Source organism: Vulpes vulpes, chromosome 9 (assembly GCF_048418805.1).
Source record: "Vulpes vulpes isolate BD-2025 chromosome 9, VulVul3, whole genome shotgun sequence".
Taxonomy (NCBI): Eukaryota; Metazoa; Chordata; class Mammalia; order Carnivora; family Canidae; genus Vulpes; species Vulpes vulpes.
Genome location: NC_132788.1, coordinates 108,152,115 through 108,168,950, shown reverse-complemented (window position 1 = coordinate 108,168,950; position 16,836 = coordinate 108,152,115). Strand labels below are relative to the sequence as shown.

The following is a 16,836-nucleotide window of genomic DNA, read 5'->3' as shown; positions in this document are numbered from 1 at the left end:
GAACAGGGGGCGTCCTGCAGCAAGGATTCCCATCGTGGCGGAAAGTGCTGTTGGGTGATGCCGTCTGGAACATTCTAGAGCAAACTGTACAACACAAGCCACTAGCCACAGGCCGGCTCAGTGGCTGTGTGGATTTTCAGGGATAGTGCGTTGGAGGATTACCCTAGGGGCCCCCAGGTTTGGGGACAGCTTTGCCCTGTAAAGGGTCTGGAGATCCGACGCGGCCGACCTCCCTCGCAGGGCCCACCGCCTGTGTTTTGGGGTTTTCTCAGGTGTTTCTGCCTGACATGAAGGAAAAAAAAACGCTGGGTGATTTTTACACCTTCTGAAAAGGAAAGGATTGGCCCCATGGACCTGATTAGGAGGGAAGACGATCCCGACACATCCGAGCCTCCTCAGTTCACTGAGCACCGGTCCAAGGACCGGGCAGGAAGCAGGGCAGCCTCCCCACGAGGGGTTCAGCCCAGACCAGCGCCATCCAAGAGCGCTTTCCTTGGGACGGTCGTGCTTTCCATTTGTGTCGCCTGCGGTAGGAGCCACCAGCCCCCTGTAGCATGGCCTGTGCGGCTGAGAATCTGAGCTGTACATTTTATTTCATTTTAACGCACTTATGTGTGCAATTAAGTAGCCTCATGTGGCCTGACGGCTGCCGTACTGGACAGCACAGCTCTAGAGGGAAGGTGGTGATGCGCACAGTGGAGGAGAGTGAGGTAGGGATGGAGGGTGGGGCTGCAGCTTTAAATGGGTGGTCAGGAGGGGCTTCTTGACAAAGGAGATGAGGGAGGAATGCAGGCAGGTTCTGTAGGGTCAGCATTCTAGGCAGCTGGAACAGTGCCCAAGGCCCTGGGGTCAGCAGTCCAGACTTGGACTTTTAGTCGAGCTGAGGGAAGAGGGGGGTCACCCCAGAAGATTCGAGGAGACAGACAACATAATCTGATTTAACGTTGAGCAAAGATGGCGCTGGCTGTTGGGCTAAAAGATTTCAGCGCAGTAGGACAGAACAGCCAAGGCAGATGCGGGGAGGCTCAGGAGGGGAAAGGAGGAAGGAGCCCAGTCCTGGCTGTTACTTGGATGCCTCTCTGCGGCCTGGGCCAGAAGGTTAATGGTGGGCATTGGTAGAGCGTTTCCTGGGCCACTTTCTGAGCTGCAGCAAGTCCCCTGGGGGCGGTGGGGACGCAGGGTCAGAGCGGACGTCTACAGCCTCCAGGCTCATCCTGCTGGTCCCTCCCTGTCCCGGGCAGTGGTGAAGCCGGAAGCGCTGCAGAAAGCCACCGTGGAGCTGCTGGACCAGGGCCTGTGCGCCGGCCTGTATGGCCACTCGCTCACCGACAGGATGATGTGTGCCGGCTACCTGGACGGGAAGGTGGACTCCTGCCAGGTGAGCCCCGCAGCCCCCGGGCCCTGCCCACCTGCCGATGGGGCTCATGGCTCCCCTCCCCGGAGACGGCGTCCTCACGCTTTCTGGTCCAGCACCAAGACTTCCCCTGCTGGACTTGGAGCGCGGCTGCGGTTGTCCGAGCTGCTGGGTGGGGCGGTGGGAGAGGGCGCTGCGTGTGCTCAGGGCGCCAGATCAGAACGGGGCCTGGAGAAAGTGTTGGGGAAAACTGGGGAGAGCCTGTGTCTGAGGGTGTGAGCCGGCGTGAGGAGAAGGGGAAGGGCAGCAAGACAGGGCAGCCGCTGCGGGGGATGCTGCGGCCAGCCTGCGCCGCGGCGAGCGTGACATCCCCACGGGTCTCGTGGGATGGGGAGAGGAGGGGCTGTTTATCTGGGGTGGGCTTTGACCTGCCAGCCGTGGAACTGAAGATCTCAGACACCCTCTTGTATTTTCACAGAAGAGAAAACGGGCTCTGAGCCGCGGGCTGTCGGCCCCCCTCTGCCCCGTGAGCTGGCGGGCAGACGCGTCTCAGGAGCCCCGTCGGGACCCCTTCTGTGACTCTGCAGCTCTGGGATTGGGGCTGCAGCGGCCAGGAGCCCCGGCCCCCCCTGGAGGTGTGCTTTTGTCTCCCAGGGCGACTCAGGAGGCCCCCTGGTCTGCGAGGAGCCCTCGGGCAGGTTCTTCCTGGCCGGCATCGTGAGCTGGGGGATTGGCTGTGCCGAAGCCCGGCGTCCTGGGGTCTACGCCCGAGTGACCAGGCTGCGTGACTGGATCCTGGAGGCCATCAGCACCGCGAGCAAGCCCCCGGCTCCCACCGTGGCTCCCACCTCCACCACCCCCAGCACGGCCTGGCCCGTCCGTCCTGAGAGCCCGGTGGTCCACAGCCCCACCAGACCCACGCGGGGCCCCAGCATGGCGCCTCCTGACGCAGTGACCGCCTCTAAGCCCCAAGGTACTTCCTGGGGGCGCAGGCAGGCGTCCCCCCGCTGCCCCTGCAGGGCTGGGTGGATTGGTACTGGGAAGCAGACGGGCAGTGGGCCGGTGACATCTGCCCTGAGCACAGGCGAAGGCACGCTGGGCGCCCTTCAGACGGCAAGGCCACGTCAGGCAGTGCACGAGGGTGGACGTGGAATGTCCTCAGGGCTCCACCGGGGGCTGGTGACTTGGAGCCGTCACACTTGGGTCCTTGCACACACCTCACCCACAGAAACGTACACACACGGAGGTTTTAATGCCTGAGAACACGCATTTCTTTTGTTTTGTTTTCAAATCTTCCTGTATGTGCTTGTGTGCCTCCTTTCCCGTGAGAAGAGCAGATTAGCTTGTCTAGTTTTTTAATTTCTATTTTTTTTAACTGCCACGTCAAACATAAAATGATTCATCCCGAACTTCCTTGGGCGTCCCATTCGTTAGTGTTAAGTATATTCACCTTGTGTGACGGGTCTCCAGAACTTTCCATCTCTCAAACCTGAGGCCCTATGCCCACTACACAGCAGTTCACGTCCCCCCACCCCCAGCCCTCGGCCTCCGTGTCTGTGGCCGACAGCGCCCTCCCAGGGGCCCAGTGACATCCTTCCGTGATTGACTTCCCGGGTTTACGCAGGTAGAGTTACAGCTGGGCTTAGGGGGACTCGGAATCCTCGCGTCTCCGTGATGCGGTCTCCTCGCTCGGGGACAGGGCGCGTCTGTCCGCCTTCCACATCTCTTCATGGGGTGTTTGCTCGCAGAGCTGGCCCGGCCCTTGTTAACCGGCGCGGTTACGGTGCACGGGATGCTCCTGTTCTGTTCTCAGCTGGTTTGCAGCCAGACGGCTCGTGGGGTTGCCTCCCTGAGCTGTTCCATAGGACAGACCCTGGAGGCCAGCGGCGAGGTTAGCAGGACGCGCCCTCTCCTGAGGACGCTGCACGGGCACCAGGGTGCACCCGCCGCCTTCTTCCTCACGTGAGCTCTTCTGTGGAATCTGACGGCAACGTTCAATGACAGTCGTCACGCACTCTTGCCGGGGGCACCTCGGTGTCTTCGGCCCCGGGAAGCTGCCTCAGTTACAGCCTTGGTGCCAAGCCCCGGAGAAGGTCTTTCCGTGCACAGCGGGCGACGTCTCGTCCTCTGTGGTCTCCGAGGGCCCGGGTGCAGTCACAGCCCAGATCGGATGCCATCCTCCCTCGTGGTCAGCCCGACCTGCCATGCTCTGAGCCCATTGGAACCCTGCCTTGTTTAAGTGTCACCCACACACCAGCCTGTCCCCAAATCCCGTAGTGCCCTGATTGCCACAGTCCTCCCGTGTGCGGCTCCGTCCTCGCCGTGAGCCCGGGAGCCTGACCTCGAGGGCCGCAGGCCGTTGTCTGGGGGGCTCAGGCCAGTGGGGCCAGGGCACTCTGTGATTTTCTCTTGTCCTTTTGAACTCACCTGCCCCCGCCATGCCAGGTCCTTGCCAGGAGACCTTAGGAGTTTCGTCATCCGTATAATAGGGAGGCTGCACTCGGGTGGGCGAGGCCCCCTGGAGCCATGGTGCTCCCTCTTGGCGCGGCTGGGATGCCAGGACCCTCCTCTCCTGTTCCTCACAGAGTGCGGGGCCAGGCCTGCCATGGAGAAGCCCACGCGGATCGTGGGCGGGCTGGGAGCCGCCTCCGGGGAAGTGCCCTGGCAGGCCAGCCTGAAGGAAGGTTCCCGGCACTTCTGTGGTGCCACCGTGGTGGGTGACCGCTGGCTGCTGTCGGCTGCCCACTGCTTCAACCAGTAAGACCCACCACAGCCCCGAGGGCGGCTCAGCCTCCCCTCCATCACCAGGTGCCCCCAGCAGATCCCCCCTTGGGCTCCTGGAGGGTGTTTGCATGTCCATCCGCACAGCAGAGAGGAACAGGAAGGAGCAGGAGGGGTTGGGGGGGGCATCTCTGGGATCCTGGTCCTGGGAGGCAGCTCCTGTCTCTGAACTGGCCTTTGGAGGACAGATAGGAGCTGACTAGGGGAGGGGACGGGGGATGGGGTAGAGGAGGGGATGGGGGTGGGGGGGATGGACGGAGGAGGGGATGGGGAGGATGGGATGGAAGAGGGGACAGGATGGGGTGAAGGAGGTGAGGGGAGAGGATGGGGAGGGGAGGGGGAGGACGGGGTGGAAGAGGGGACAGGATGGGGTGAAGGAGGAGAGGGGGGAGGACGGGGTGGAGGAGGGGAGGGGGAGGATGGGGAGGAGAGGGGGGGAGGATGAGGTAGAGGAGGGTATGGGGAGGATGGAATGGAAGAGGGGACAGGATGGGGTAAGGGAGGGGAGGGGGGAGGAGAGGGGGAGGACGGGGTAGAGGAGGGGGTGGGGAGGATGGGATGGAAGAGGGGACAGGATGGGGTGAAGGTGGGAAGGGGGAGGATGGGGAGGGGAGGGGGGAGGATGGGGTGGAGGAGGAGATGGGGAGGATGGATGGAGGAGGGGACGGGATGGGGTGGAGCCGGGGACGGGGTAGGGGGTGGAGGAGGGGACAGGGGCTCCCAGAGCAACAGTGTCCGTGTCAACACCCCAAAGCACCAGGGGCCCCTCGTGTTGCATTGTGGGGTTGGCTCCATCTTGTTCCCTTTGGAGCAGATGAACCCAAGGTGCTCCCTGCCTTGCCGTGCCCCCAGCTGGGAGCGCTTGGGTACCAGCCGTGTGGCCCCTCCGTCCCCCAGGCACCCTCCCCACAGCCGGGCCTGGGGCTGCAGGGGTGCCAGCAGGGGTGCCAGCAGGGTCTGAGCCGCCCCTTGTCAGCAGCACGAAGGTGGAGTTGGTGCGGGCGCACCTGGGCACCGCGTCCCTCACGGGCGTCGGCGGAAGCCCAGTGAAGATGGCGCTCAGGAGGGCCGTGCTGCACCCCCAGTACAACCCCGGCATTCTGGACTTCGACGCGGCCATCCTGGAGCTGGCCAGGCCCCTGGACTTCAACAAGTTCGTCCAGCCCGTGTGCCTGCCGCTGGCCATCCAGAAGTTCCCTGTGGGCCGCAAGTGCATGATCTCCGGCTGGGGGAACACGCAGGAGGGAAACGGTGAGCTCCGCACGGGCCCGGGACCCTCTGCGCCAGGGCACGGACTCGGCCCACGGGCCCCGGAATGGCCGCAGCCCGGCTGGTCGCTTGCAGAGGGTCCCGGGCTTCCCTGCCGCAGAAGCACAGCGGGTCGTCCGTGAAGCCAAGTTTACGTACTCTGTGGGTCCCCGTGGAAAAGCTTGCAGACACTTGTGCTGTGCCCTCCAGAGCCCCCAGGAGCTAATGCTAGCTTCGGAGCCTCAGCGGCCTCCCTGCGGCCTGCACGGTGCTAGGGAGGCTGCTTGGGGACGGTGGTGATTCTGGGCCGCGAGCGGGGGCTCGGGGTCTGCCTCCTTCCCACTATGTGACTGGATGGGCGTCCCTGCAACCCTGTGGGACTCGGGCTCTGCATCCGCAGGATGGGGACGGCAGCTCGCTCTCGGGGTTGCTGCCACAGCTGAACCGAGGTTGGGGGGTCTCCTGTCCTTGGCAGCTACCAAGCCTGACATTCTACAGAGAGCGTCGGTGGGCATCATAGACCAGAAGGCCTGCAGTGCCCTCTACAACTTCTCCCTCACGGACAGGATGCTCTGTGCCGGCTTCCTAGAGGGCCAGGTGGACTCCTGCCAGGTGAGCATTCAGACAGGAGGCGCCGTGTGCAGATGCGGCGCCCACACCCTCCCACGGGCAGTCCCCCTTGCTCGGGTCTGGGTTCCGGGAGCTCTCCTCGTGTGCGCAGAGGCAGAGGGGAGAGACTTGCCAGTGCCACACGGCAAGCCTGGGAAACCCGAGAGAACGCACGTGTCTTTATTTTATTTATTTTATTTATTCATGAGAGACAGAGAGAGCGAGGCAGAGACACAGGCAGAGGGAGAAGCAGGCCCCATGCAGGGAGCCCAACGTGGGACTCGACCCCGGGTCTCCAGGGTCACGCCCTGGGCTGACGGCAGGCGCCAAACCGCTGAGCCACCCAGGGATCCCCCGCACGCGTTTTTAAGTGTAGGTTTAGAGAGATGTTGCTTCCAAGCAGAAGATGAGGTGTGTGGTGGATGCACATGAAGTGTAGACACGCTCCTTGAGAAAGACACTGGAGGGGAGGCTGACCCTAAGTCTTCACATCCGTGACGCTCTGTCCAGCAGGGCAGCTGCTAAGCACCTGAGCTGGGGGACCCGTCCTAGGGGAGGCCTGGCTCCAGAGCCCGCCGTGAGAGCTAAGGAAATCCGGTCTTGCTTGGAAACATCAGTGCAAACCCTTAGTGACACGTTGGTGGAATAACTCTAGGAATGTATTAAAAAGACAGTAAGTCACAACCACTGGGGGTTCGCCTCCTAAAGGCTGGTCCGACACAGGAGAACCAGGTACCACCAGTCCTCATGTTAGTGGAGTCAAGGAGGAAAAGGTTCATCTTCAAAACACAGAAAAAGGCGTTTGATAATTTTTTTTAAGGATTTATTTATTCATGAGAGACACAGAGAGGCAGAGACACAGGGAGAGGGAGAAGCGGGCCCCATGCAGGGAGCCTGACGTGGGGACTGGGGACTCGATCCCGGGACTCCAGGATCACACCCTGGACCGAAGGCAGGCGCTAAACTGCTGAGCCACCCGGGCTGCCCACAGTTGATACATTTTTTTTAAATTTTTATTTATCTATGATAGTCGCACAGAGAGAGAGAGAGGCAGAGACACAGGCAGAGGGAGAAGCAGGCTCCATGCAGCGAGGCCGACGTGGGACTCGATCCCGGGTCTCCAGGGTCACGGCCTGGGCTGACGGCAGGCACCAAACTGCTGCGCCACCCAGGGATCCCAAGTTGATACACTTTTAAACATTTATTTATTTATTTATTTTGGAGGGGGGCGCGGGGAGGGCAGGGGGAGAATCTCAGGCTGACTCCCCCACTGGGCATGGAGCCCAAAAAGGGGGTCGATCCCACGACCCTGAGATCAGGGCCTGAGATGAAACCAAGTTGGACGCCTAACTGAGCCCCCCAGGAGCCCCCAGCATTTGGTCATTTTTAACAACCACTTGTAATTACGATTTTTAAAAAGGCAAATCCTATGTAGATGACAGACACCAACAGCAAACATCATGTGTGGTGGCGAAACAGAAGCTTCTGTCAAACACAAGGCTGCCTGCTGTTGCCAAACATGTCTAGATTAATGCAGAAAGTCAAGAAAAAAGAAAGGACAAATGGAGATTTGTAAAGTTGACAGGAATGTCCTCTGCAGTAACATGGGTGTCTCCCAGAAAAGAAAATAAACCGGAAGCGCAGAACCAAAGGAGAAATCTGGAAGACGCCTTGGAGCCGCGGCATGGCTTGAGGGCAGCGTACGAGGTCAAGGACGCTGCTTTTCCCAGCAAAAGTCAGTGTCGTGGAAAAAGGGGTCCCGCTGACAGGAAAACCCCCGTCTGGTGCCCAGAAATAAACTCGAAAAGGTGTTCAAGGTTTCCATGGAGAAAATCCTTGAAGTCTGAAGAAAATAAAAAGGTCTGGATGGACGGGACAGCGCGCTGTGTTTATGGAAGGGAAGCCTCGATGTCACGAGCACCGCGTCTCCCGGTTCCTTCTAGAAGCCCGTGCGGCTCCGGGCGTGACTCCAGCAGCATCTGCCGGGACTCGCAGGCTGGTGTTGAAATTCACGCAGAAGAGCAAAGGAACGTCCCGCCGTCCGCCGGGCAGGAAATCTGCTAAAGAATCCGGGGGGGCGGGGGGTGCTGCCAGGATCAGACAGGAAAGAACCCAAAATAAAACGGAAAGTGTTGAGAACTGCTATTTCGGGGTAAGCGGCGAGAGCAAAGCTCGGGGACCTGAAACAGTCGTTTATGGGGCTCCGGAGTCTGCACTTTGCTGAGGGCCCAGCGGGGCCGGGTTATCTCTGCTGCCCCAGCAGCAGCTCCGGGGACCTGGGGACTCGAGTGGGGCCTGCGGGACCCACCTCCCAGCCATTCCGACCCCCGCGGCCCGGCGTGCTGGCTTCCGGGCGCCAGCGTCCCAAGAGGCCCGGCAGGAGCCGCGTCCTGTTCCGTGACCTAGGCTCGCACGTCGCATGACGCCTCCGAGCCCGCCAACTGGCCCCCACGCCGGGGGGGGGCCACCGAAGTCCGTGGGGCGGGAGGGCGGTCACCCCGTCTTTGGAAGATGCAGTCTGTCCTGCAAAGTGGTAAAGCCCGCAGCAGGACCGGAGCCGAGACGGGCGACAGAAAAGCAGCCCGGGAGACAACCCGTGAAGCAAAGGCCGCGTCCCCCAGGTCTGCAGTGAGCGCCCCGCGAGGGGCACAGGGGTGCAGGGGGCTGCCCAGGTCCCCGGAAAGTGGAACCAACGGGCGTGGAGGCCGAGAGCGCGCCTGCGGCGGAGGGAGGCGGACCCTCAGCCTACGGGGGGTGGGGGGGGGGAGCGGAGGGGACCCAGCGACACCAGCCGAGAGGGGCACGTCTCGGGAAGCTCTGGACACAGACGGACATGATGCCCGCGGTTTCCGGGGGGGTCGGGACACGGCGCCAGGGCCCAGGGGCCGCCACTGTGACGCCCCGAGGTGGTTAGAGGTAACCCTGCGTGCTTTGTGAGACTACAAACCAACATAAAGGCGTAGCAGACACCCCCCAAAACTCCCAAGTCGTCCCCCCTCCCCGGGGCAGCGGCGGGGTGGGTCAGTCCACGTTGCCGCCTGCCCGTGGGTTGGAAGTTCCTGGGTGGGGGGACCAGGGGCTCCGCCAGGAAGGCTCAGAGGCCGATGGGCCAGAAGCACGTGGAGGGGTTTGCCCTCGCCCTCGTGGGCTGCGGCCGGGCCTCCCGGGGTCCCCCCCAGCAGGTGGCTCTGGGAGCGCCCCGGAAGCTCGTGGCGGTTTTAGGACCTTGCTCTGGAAGGCACCTGGCACCTCCCGAGTCTGGAGGTGAAGGCAGCCACGGGGTCCACCCGGGTCCGGGGGAGGCGAGCCGGGGCCTCGGGGTTCAGAGGGCACGTGGGCCCGGAGAGGCTGCAACGTCCCAGGGTCCCAGCAAAGCCCCCGCCATGGGGTCATCCCTCCGGAGCAACAGGCGGGAACGCCCCTGGCCGCGGTTTTGGTGTTGCGCGTTCTCTGCGGTTCGCGTTTCTATGTTTCCAAAACAAATACCAGAACAACTGAAGCTCAGAGGAGTGACTCGATCGAGGTCAGGCAATGGCACACACGGGTCTGAAGCCAGGTCCCCCGCTGCCGGGCACACGGGGCCTGGCAGGGCTGTCTGCGCCCCGTCCCTGTTTAATTGAGAAAGAAGTGACCTCGTCCCCGCGAACGTAAGGCCACTGCGTGGGGGAGGCGTGACTCACAGCAGGTTCAGCTCACATCCACCTTCTCCTTCCTTCACTTTCAGGGCGACTCCGGGGGACCCCTGGCCTGCGAGGAGGCCCCCGGCGTGTTCTACCTGGCGGGGATCGTGAGCTGGGGGGTCGGCTGTGCTCAGGCCAGGAGGCCCGGCGTCTATACCCGGATCACCAGGCTGAAGGGCTGGATCCTGGACACCATGTCCTCCGGCCCCCTGCCCAGCCCTCCCCCACCCACTGCGGGGACCCCCCCCACCACCAGGCTTTCCTCCGGGACGGTGGCCGACCTCACAGTCCCGGGCGACCTGGCCAGCAGAGCCACCCTCCGGGCCACCAGCCGACCTGCCAACGGGACCACCGCGAGCACGCCTGCCGGGGGGCAGACAGCACTTCCCAGCGGCCCAGGGACCACCACGGGCTCCCAGCCAGCAGGTGGGGGTGGGACGTGTGGGTGGCAGGGGCCCTGCACCCTCGGTCACGCTGTTGTCATAGCCACCACAGCAGACGTTTGTTCTCTCCCAGGGCTGGAGGTCACAAGTCTGTGTGGCCACTGTGCCCTCCCCGTGACCTCACTGGGCCATCCTGGTGTCTGTCCTCATGGCCTCTTCCTGGAAGGACACCAGTCACTGCATCAAGGCCCCCTGTGACCTGAAACTTAGTCATCTCTTTTTTTTTTTTTTTTTTTTAAGATTTTATTTATTCATGAGATTGAGAGAGGCAGAGACACAGGCAGAGGGAGAAGCAGGCTCCATGCACGGAGTCCGATGCGGGACTCGATCCCGAGACCCCGGGGTCATCCCTGAGGCGAAGGCAGACGCTTAACCAGAGGCCCCCAGGTGCCCCTTAATCACCCCTTTAAAGACTCGTGTCCAAGTGTCACATCCTGAGCTCCTGGGAGCTGGGACTTCCCTGTATGAATTCTGGGGAGGACACGAGCTGACCCCTAGTAGGTCCGGGAGCCAGGGACACGGGCACACTGTCTAGCGGCCAATGCCTTGTCCCAGACCCTGTCTGCAGCTGTTTACCAGGGGCCATTCGGGGGCACCTGGGCGGGTGGGGCCCACCTGGCAGGACCGTCTCCATGGGGACGTTCACAGAGGCGTCCTCTGCAGCCGAGGTCGGCCTGGGGTGCAGGGGGAACTGGGGAGCTAGACACAATAAAGAGGCCAGCAGCGGCGAGGGGAGCAAGCCGGCCCCACAGGTCCCGCGCTGCCGTGGGGGACACTGCTGTGGGCTCCTTGGCCTCTGAAGGGTTGTTGCTTTGTGTTGTGTTACCCCGAAGTACAGGAAACAGGGTCTGCGCCTCCAGAACAGAACCCCAGCAGGCGCCAGCTGCAAGGGAACCATGGGCAGGGCCAGGCCTGGCTTCTGCAGGATGTGGGGTGCGCTGGCTGGGCCCCCCGAGCCACCACCCGCCCCTCCCACCCGGCCTCAGTGTGCAGGGATGGGACGGTCACCCGCGCCAACTCTGAGGGCAGGAAGTGTTTTTGTCACTGAGGCGGGGCTCTCTAGGGAAAGGTGAGGGGTGGGGGGGCAGCACCCCTGCAGCAGACGTGGGCCTGGGACGCCCCCACCCAGAGGCCGAGGGTCAGGTCAGTGTCTGGCCCGGCTTCCGGCAGGTGGGAAGCAGGTGGCAGGGTCGAGGCCAGCTCCCGCCCCATGGAGGCAGGTGCTGGGCACGTTGCTGCACTGCGGCCCCAGGATTCCCGGCGTCCGGGTCCGTCTCCAGCATCCTGACTCCCCTAGACCGATCCAGGGCTTCGGGCCTCCCTGGGTGTTGGGGGGTGACCCGGCCCTGGCGCAGCAGCTGGGGGCCACTGCCCGGTCCTCCGCCCCCAGCCTCTCCCACACATGTGCCTGCGGTGTCCTGGCCCCGGGAGCCGGGGCGCCCCGTTGCAGACGGACCGGTTGGCCGGGCCATCGCCTCCAGGCAGCGCGGGTCGGGCTGGGTCTGGCCTCGGGTCTTGTTTGCCTGGAACACGCAGCGGAGACCTGGGGAGCGTGGGTCCAGGAGCCCCTGAAGCTCCGCACGCTCGGGGATGGAGAGCGAGGCAGGCAGCCCACGACCCAGGCCTGACCCAGGCCCCACGGCAGCTGCCCCCGCCACCTTTCCAGATGCTTCCGGCAGCCATGCCGCGAGGGGGCGGGGACGCGGTGCGCTGACTGCAGCTGGGTCTGGCCCCCCATGATTTCTGCTGTTCTCCTGGCTACAACCTGCAGGTTCTCAGCCTGGGGGCCGGGGTGGTGCGGAAGCCCCCGAGTGGGCCCACAGTTTGCGTTGCTCAGCGTGGGGCAGCGTTGCCACAGGAGCGCTTCCCGTCACACGGCCCAGGCCTGCTCCACGTGGTGTCAGGAGCCTTGCGCTGGGTCCGGCTGCAAGGGACAGTGGGGGGGGCTTGGCTCCCCTCCCTCCCCGGGACGGGCGGCAGAGGGCAGGCTGCAGAGGGGGCACCGCGCTGCCTTCGCCCCGGGAACCGGGAAGGCTGCTGGTCACGCGGGCCGAGAGCCAGGAGGGCCTCCAGGAGCTGCTGGGACGGGGCAGCAGCCCAGTGTGGGCAAAGGCCCTGGGGCAGCGGGGGACTGGCTTATAGGGCATTGAGACGTGCCTCGGGGTGAACAGAAGGCGAGAGGGGGTGCTGGCCTGAGCTTCAGCTGGGGGGCGGCTGGAATCCTAACTGCATTCCAAGAACTGTTTGAGAAGCACTGGGGAAGCGCCTTCCCAGGCACCAGATCCAGCGCCCGTCCCAGGGGAGTTCACCGGAGGGCCCCCCACCCTCTGCTGGCTTCTCTGCGTGCACTCGGGGTGCAAGGCGGGGCTGGCCTCACCTGCTGAGCTGACCCTGGCTCCCCGGCAGACTGCGGCCTGGCACCGGTGGCAGCGATGACCAGGATCGTGGGTGGCAGCGCCGCCGGCCGAGGGGAGTGGCCGTGGCAGGTGAGCCTGTGGCTGCGGCGCCGGGAGCACCGCTGCGGGGCCGTCCTGGTGGCCGAGAAGTGGCTGCTGTCCGCGGCGCACTGCTTCGACGTGTGAGTGTGGCCCGTGTGCTTCACTGGGCCCACTTTGTGGGGGGAAACTCCGTGCCCACCGCCCCAGGCCGTCCCCTCCACGGCCCTTGTCCGCTCACCCAACCCGCCTGACCGCGTGGCCCCGCAGCCCCCACCTGAACCCGACACCAGGGACTGGGTGGGGAGTGGGTGCGGTTGGGGGCGGGGCGGGGTCCTCCAGGGAACTTCGGCCCTGGCTCACCCCGCTGGGACTTGGCAGCAGACCCAGAGGCCCCCGGCCTGTCCTCCAGGGGGACGCCCAGCGGGGGGCGCACCGTGGGCCTCCCGAGTGGGGTGGGGGGGCGCGGTAGCGGCGGGACCCCGCGCCCCGAGGAGCAGCCCGGGCGGCGCCAGCAGGGCCGGGGTCTCGCCGACGCCTGTGCCGCGCCCGCAGCTACGGGGACCCCAAGCAGTGGGCGGCCCTCCTGGGCACCCCGTTCCTGGGCGGCGCCGACGGGCAGCTGGAGCGCGTGGCGCGCATCTACAAACACCCCTTCTACAACCTCTACACGCTCGACTACGACGTGGCGCTGCTCGAGCTGGCGGGGCCCGTGCGCCGCAGCCGCCTGGTGCGGCCCATCTGCCTGCCCGAGCCCGCGCCGCGGCCGCCCGACGGCGCGCGCTGCGTCATCACCGGCTGGGGCTCGGTGCGCGAGGGAGGTAGGCGCGCCCGCCCCCCGCGGCCCCGGCCCCCCGCCCGCGGCCCCCCGTGACCCCGTCCCGCCCGCAGGCTCCATGGCGCGGCAGCTGCAGCAGGCGGCCGTGCGCGTCCTCAGCGAGCAGACGTGCCGCCGCTTCTACCCGGTGCAGATCAGCAGCCGCATGCTGTGCGCCGGCTTCCCGCAGGGCGGCGTGGACAGCTGCTCGGTGAGCGCACTGCGCCCGCGCGCCCGCGCCCCACCGCCCTCCCGGAGCCGCCTCCCGGGGCCCGGCCGGCGGCGGCCCGCGCTCAGGCCTCGCCTCTCGCCCAGGGTGACGCCGGGGGACCGCTGGCCTGCAGGGAGCCGTCGGGCCGCTGGGTGCTGACGGGGGTCACCAGCTGGGGCTACGGCTGCGGACGGCCGCACTTCCCGGGCGTCTACACGCGGGTGGCCGCCGTGCGGGGCTGGATCGGGCAGCACGTCCAGGAGTGACCGCCGCGGCCGCCGCCCGGGGCCAGGAGGCGGCGGCGGGACCGGCCGCGCGGGGGAGGGGGCTGCGGGCGGCGTCCCCGCCAACCTTGTTGCAATAAACGGCCGTGCCCGTGCCCCTGCCTCTGGCTCCGCACCTCCGCGCCGCAGCAGGGGCCCCTGCCCCGTCCCCCTCCCCCGCCCCCGAGGGGCTGCCGGGGGTGCCCCCGGGGACGCGCGCGACCACCGGCCGCAGAGACCCCCGCAGGGAACAGCGCCCGGCTTCTCTCCGCCCCTTTTATTCGTCCGTCCACCGTCAGAGGTCACAGCTCGGGGGAAGGGGGCGACCGCACCCCCAGGTCCAAATGCGCATTCTCCGCCCGAGGCCGAGGTGGGCCTGGCCACAGCAGGGGCCGTGCCGCCGCTCCAAGTCCCGGGCCCCGGGCCCCCCGCCGCGCTCGCCGGCAGGTCTCCTCACAAGCACGCGCAGGCAGGACGCACGAGCGGACCCCGCCTCGCAAAGGGCTTTTATGGAAACGGAATGAGGGGAGGGGGCCGGGCGCGGCGCCCCGGGGTCACATGTTGGCTCGTTCCCGCTGCAGGCGCGAGTTGTAGGCGCGCGACACGGTGTTCCAGGCGTCCATGTAGCGGTCCATGCACATGGCGATGCACTTCTGCAGGCGGGGAAGGCGCGCCTCAGCTCCCGCCCCGCAGCTCCCGCCCCGCCTCGCCCCGCCCGCGCCCCGCAGCTCCCGCCCGCGCCCCGCGCCCCCTCCCCGGACAGCGGGCTGCGCACGCGCACTGGTCCCGCCGCGACCGCCCCCGGCCCGCGCACGCGCAGCTGCTCCCCGCCGCCCCGCCGGTCTCACCTGCTCCGAGTTGTCCAGGGAGCCCCCCGGCTTCCCGATGCATTTCCGGAAGCACTTGTCCGTCATCCTCTGTGGGGACACGCGAGCTCAGCCGCGACACCCACCCCCGTGGACCCCACCGCCCACGGCGCCCGCCCCGGCCTGGCCCCGCACCTGCAGCAGCTCCTGTGCGTTAGCCACGGCGATCTGCACCTTCACTTGCTCCATGATGAGCCCCGGGTCCAGCTTGCCGCCGCCGGAGCTCCCGAAGTCCGACCCGAAGCCACCCTCCATGGCTCCGCAGTCAACCGAACCGACACCGCGTGCGCCGATCCGTACCCACGCCGGAAGTCGGCCGCCCGGGGCATCACGGGAAATGGAGTCTGGGCGTGCTGGGAGCGGAGCCGAGTTGGACTGCAACTCCCACAAGGCCGTGCGGCCTCCCCGAGCGAGCCGGCGGCGGCGGGGGGGGGGGGGGGGGGGGGAGGCTCGAGGGCCGCCCAGGACGATCTCGGGTCGCACTGCGGGTGCCGCCGCGCATGCGCACGGCGCGTCACGTGACCGACGGCGCGGGCCGAACCGAGGAATCCGGGCCGCCCCCGGGCTCCGACCCTCCCCTCCCGCCGGGCGGGGCCGCCGCGTCACAGCGGACTCGGGGGCAGCACTTAAAACCAAAACGTTTATTGGAGCGTCGTACAAAAAGTTTCCAGTCATAAAATGCATATTACAAATCGGAGAAAGAAAGACCACACGGTTGGCATGCGAGGCCCCGGGCGGCCCGGCAGGCTGAGCCGGTAGCCGGTGCTCCGGCGGGGGGCGGGGGGCCCACTCCGCGCCCTGGAGCCCTTAAAGCTAAGGACGTCGGACTCCGAGCTGCCCCCCCCCGCCCCGGGACGCCTGCAGCGCGGCGGCCACCTGCCCGGTGCACCGCGCCCCCGGGGCCTGCCGCGGCCTAGCGGGGCTCGCTCCCCTCCTGGGGAGGCCCGGCCTCCGCGCCCAGGTCCGCTGCGGGCGCCCCGGGGCCGGTCAGCTCCGCGGGAAGCGAGCCCCGGCCCGGCCCGAGCCGGGTCCCAGGGAGGCGGGCGTGGCTCAGTGCTTCGTCTGCAAGACTCGAGCTGCCCTTTCGGGAGGACCCACCCGGGCAGCGCCCCTCCCCCGGGGCGGTCCCAGCGCCGCCCGCAGCAGCCCTGCAGCGGGGCCCGGGCCGCAGTCTGGGTACTGACCAATGTAGAAAAATAAATATCCATTAAAAAAATAACTTCTGTGTATCTATGTGGAGGGTGTAAACGGTGAGCGGACGCGGCGGCGGGGCGGACAGGCCCGGGGCCCCCGGGGGCACCGCCACAGCGACGTCCCCTCAGGGGGAGGCTGCGGACAGGAGCGGGGCGGGGGTCGGGGCTCAGCCCCAGCACAGGGCAGAGGCCCCCACCGGGCGCCGGCCACGGGCGCCTCCCCTGCCGTCGCTGTCGCTCCCCTCACCGGGGCGGACCGGCTCCCAGCCGTCCCAGGCGCTGAAACCCAGGGCACCTGCTCCCAAGGTGATCCCACTTCCCCTGCCACCTGTGCCCTTGCCCTTTACCTGGCGACAAGCCTCAAAACAGAGCTGTCCCCGTTCCCATCCCTCCCACCCTGCTGGTCCTGCAAGCTGAAGAACTCGACTACAGAAAGCTCCAGAAACCCAAGGGCCAGCCAGCCAGGAAGGGAAAGGGGCGCACTGCAGGGCGCCCCAGTACGGGTGCCGAGCCCCGGCCAGTGGCCGCGCACCACCAAACCAGGAGTCACCCCGGAGCCCAGGCCGGGCAGCCATGACCTGCACCCCAAGCCCCCGCGCCTGCGGCCGGGCACCAGAGTTCCACAGCGGATGGGCCTGCCTCCACCAGCTCAGAACCTGGACTCTGGATTTGGTTTTGAACGAGCTTGACCAACAATTCAACTGCTACCAAGTCCTGCCCTCCGTCCACTCCAGGGCCCCAGGGCAGCTCCCGGAGAGGGGGCCCCCGCGCGTCTGTGGTGGAGGCAGTGGGGACCCGGAGGAGCCCCGAGCCCGGCCGGGCCCTCCAGCCTGCACGCCCAACCCCCACGAGCCGTCAGGTTCCTTGGCCTTGAATTCAACCAAATAGTGAAATGGGGCACCAAAAACAACGTCTGGCCAGTGGCGAGGAAAGGAG

The 16,836-nt window shown here is 66.1% G+C and overlaps 2 protein-coding genes across 2 annotated transcripts in view; one reads left to right on the top strand and one right to left on the bottom strand.

The window, feature by feature from the left end:
* Positions 1 to 13,957, top strand: part of TMPRSS9 (transmembrane serine protease 9) — a 47,535-nt gene extending 33,578 nt beyond the window's left edge. The window contains exons 10-19 of the mRNA XM_072721890.1: positions 1,242 to 1,378; positions 2,009 to 2,327; positions 3,940 to 4,111; positions 5,115 to 5,386; positions 5,859 to 5,995; positions 9,717 to 10,098; positions 12,522 to 12,693; positions 13,106 to 13,371; positions 13,442 to 13,578; positions 13,683 to 13,957. Of these exons, the coding sequence (XP_072577991.1) occupies positions 1,242 to 1,378; positions 2,009 to 2,327; positions 3,940 to 4,111; positions 5,115 to 5,386; positions 5,859 to 5,995; positions 9,717 to 10,098; positions 12,522 to 12,693; positions 13,106 to 13,371; positions 13,442 to 13,578; positions 13,683 to 13,844 (2,156 nt within the window). The 3' untranslated portion in view covers positions 13,845 to 13,957. The remainder of the gene's footprint in view (positions 1 to 1,241; positions 1,379 to 2,008; positions 2,328 to 3,939; positions 4,112 to 5,114; positions 5,387 to 5,858; positions 5,996 to 9,716; positions 10,099 to 12,521; positions 12,694 to 13,105; positions 13,372 to 13,441; positions 13,579 to 13,682) is intronic.
* Positions 13,958 to 14,103: 146 nt separating this feature from the next.
* Positions 14,104 to 15,186, bottom strand: TIMM13 (translocase of inner mitochondrial membrane 13). The gene is made up of 3 exons (XM_026019193.2): positions 14,843 to 15,186; positions 14,690 to 14,758; positions 14,104 to 14,494 (listed from the first exon to the last, which is right to left on the bottom strand). The coding sequence occupies exons 1-3, from the start codon at positions 14,960 to 14,962 to the stop codon at positions 14,396 to 14,398; spliced, it is 288 nt and encodes a 95-aa protein (XP_025874978.1). The 5' UTR covers positions 14,963 to 15,186; the 3' UTR covers positions 14,104 to 14,395.
* Positions 15,187 to 16,836: the final 1,650 nt, after the last annotated feature.

What these genes read in the sequence shown, in the direction of transcription:
- TIMM13 (XM_026019193.2), bottom strand. Translation starts at nt 14,962, where the DNA reads ATGGAGGGTGGCTTCGGGTCGGACTTCGGGAGCTCCGGCGGCGGCAAG. An exon ending in ACGCACAGGAGCTGCTGCAG is followed by an intron (nt 14,759 to 14,842) that starts GTGCGGGGCCAG and finishes GTGTCCCCACAG; the next exon opens with AGGATGACGGACAAGTGCTT. An exon ending in CCCTGGACAACTCGGAGCAG is followed by an intron (nt 14,495 to 14,689) that starts GTGAGACCGGCG and finishes CCCCGCCTGCAG; the next exon opens with AAGTGCATCGCCATGTGCAT.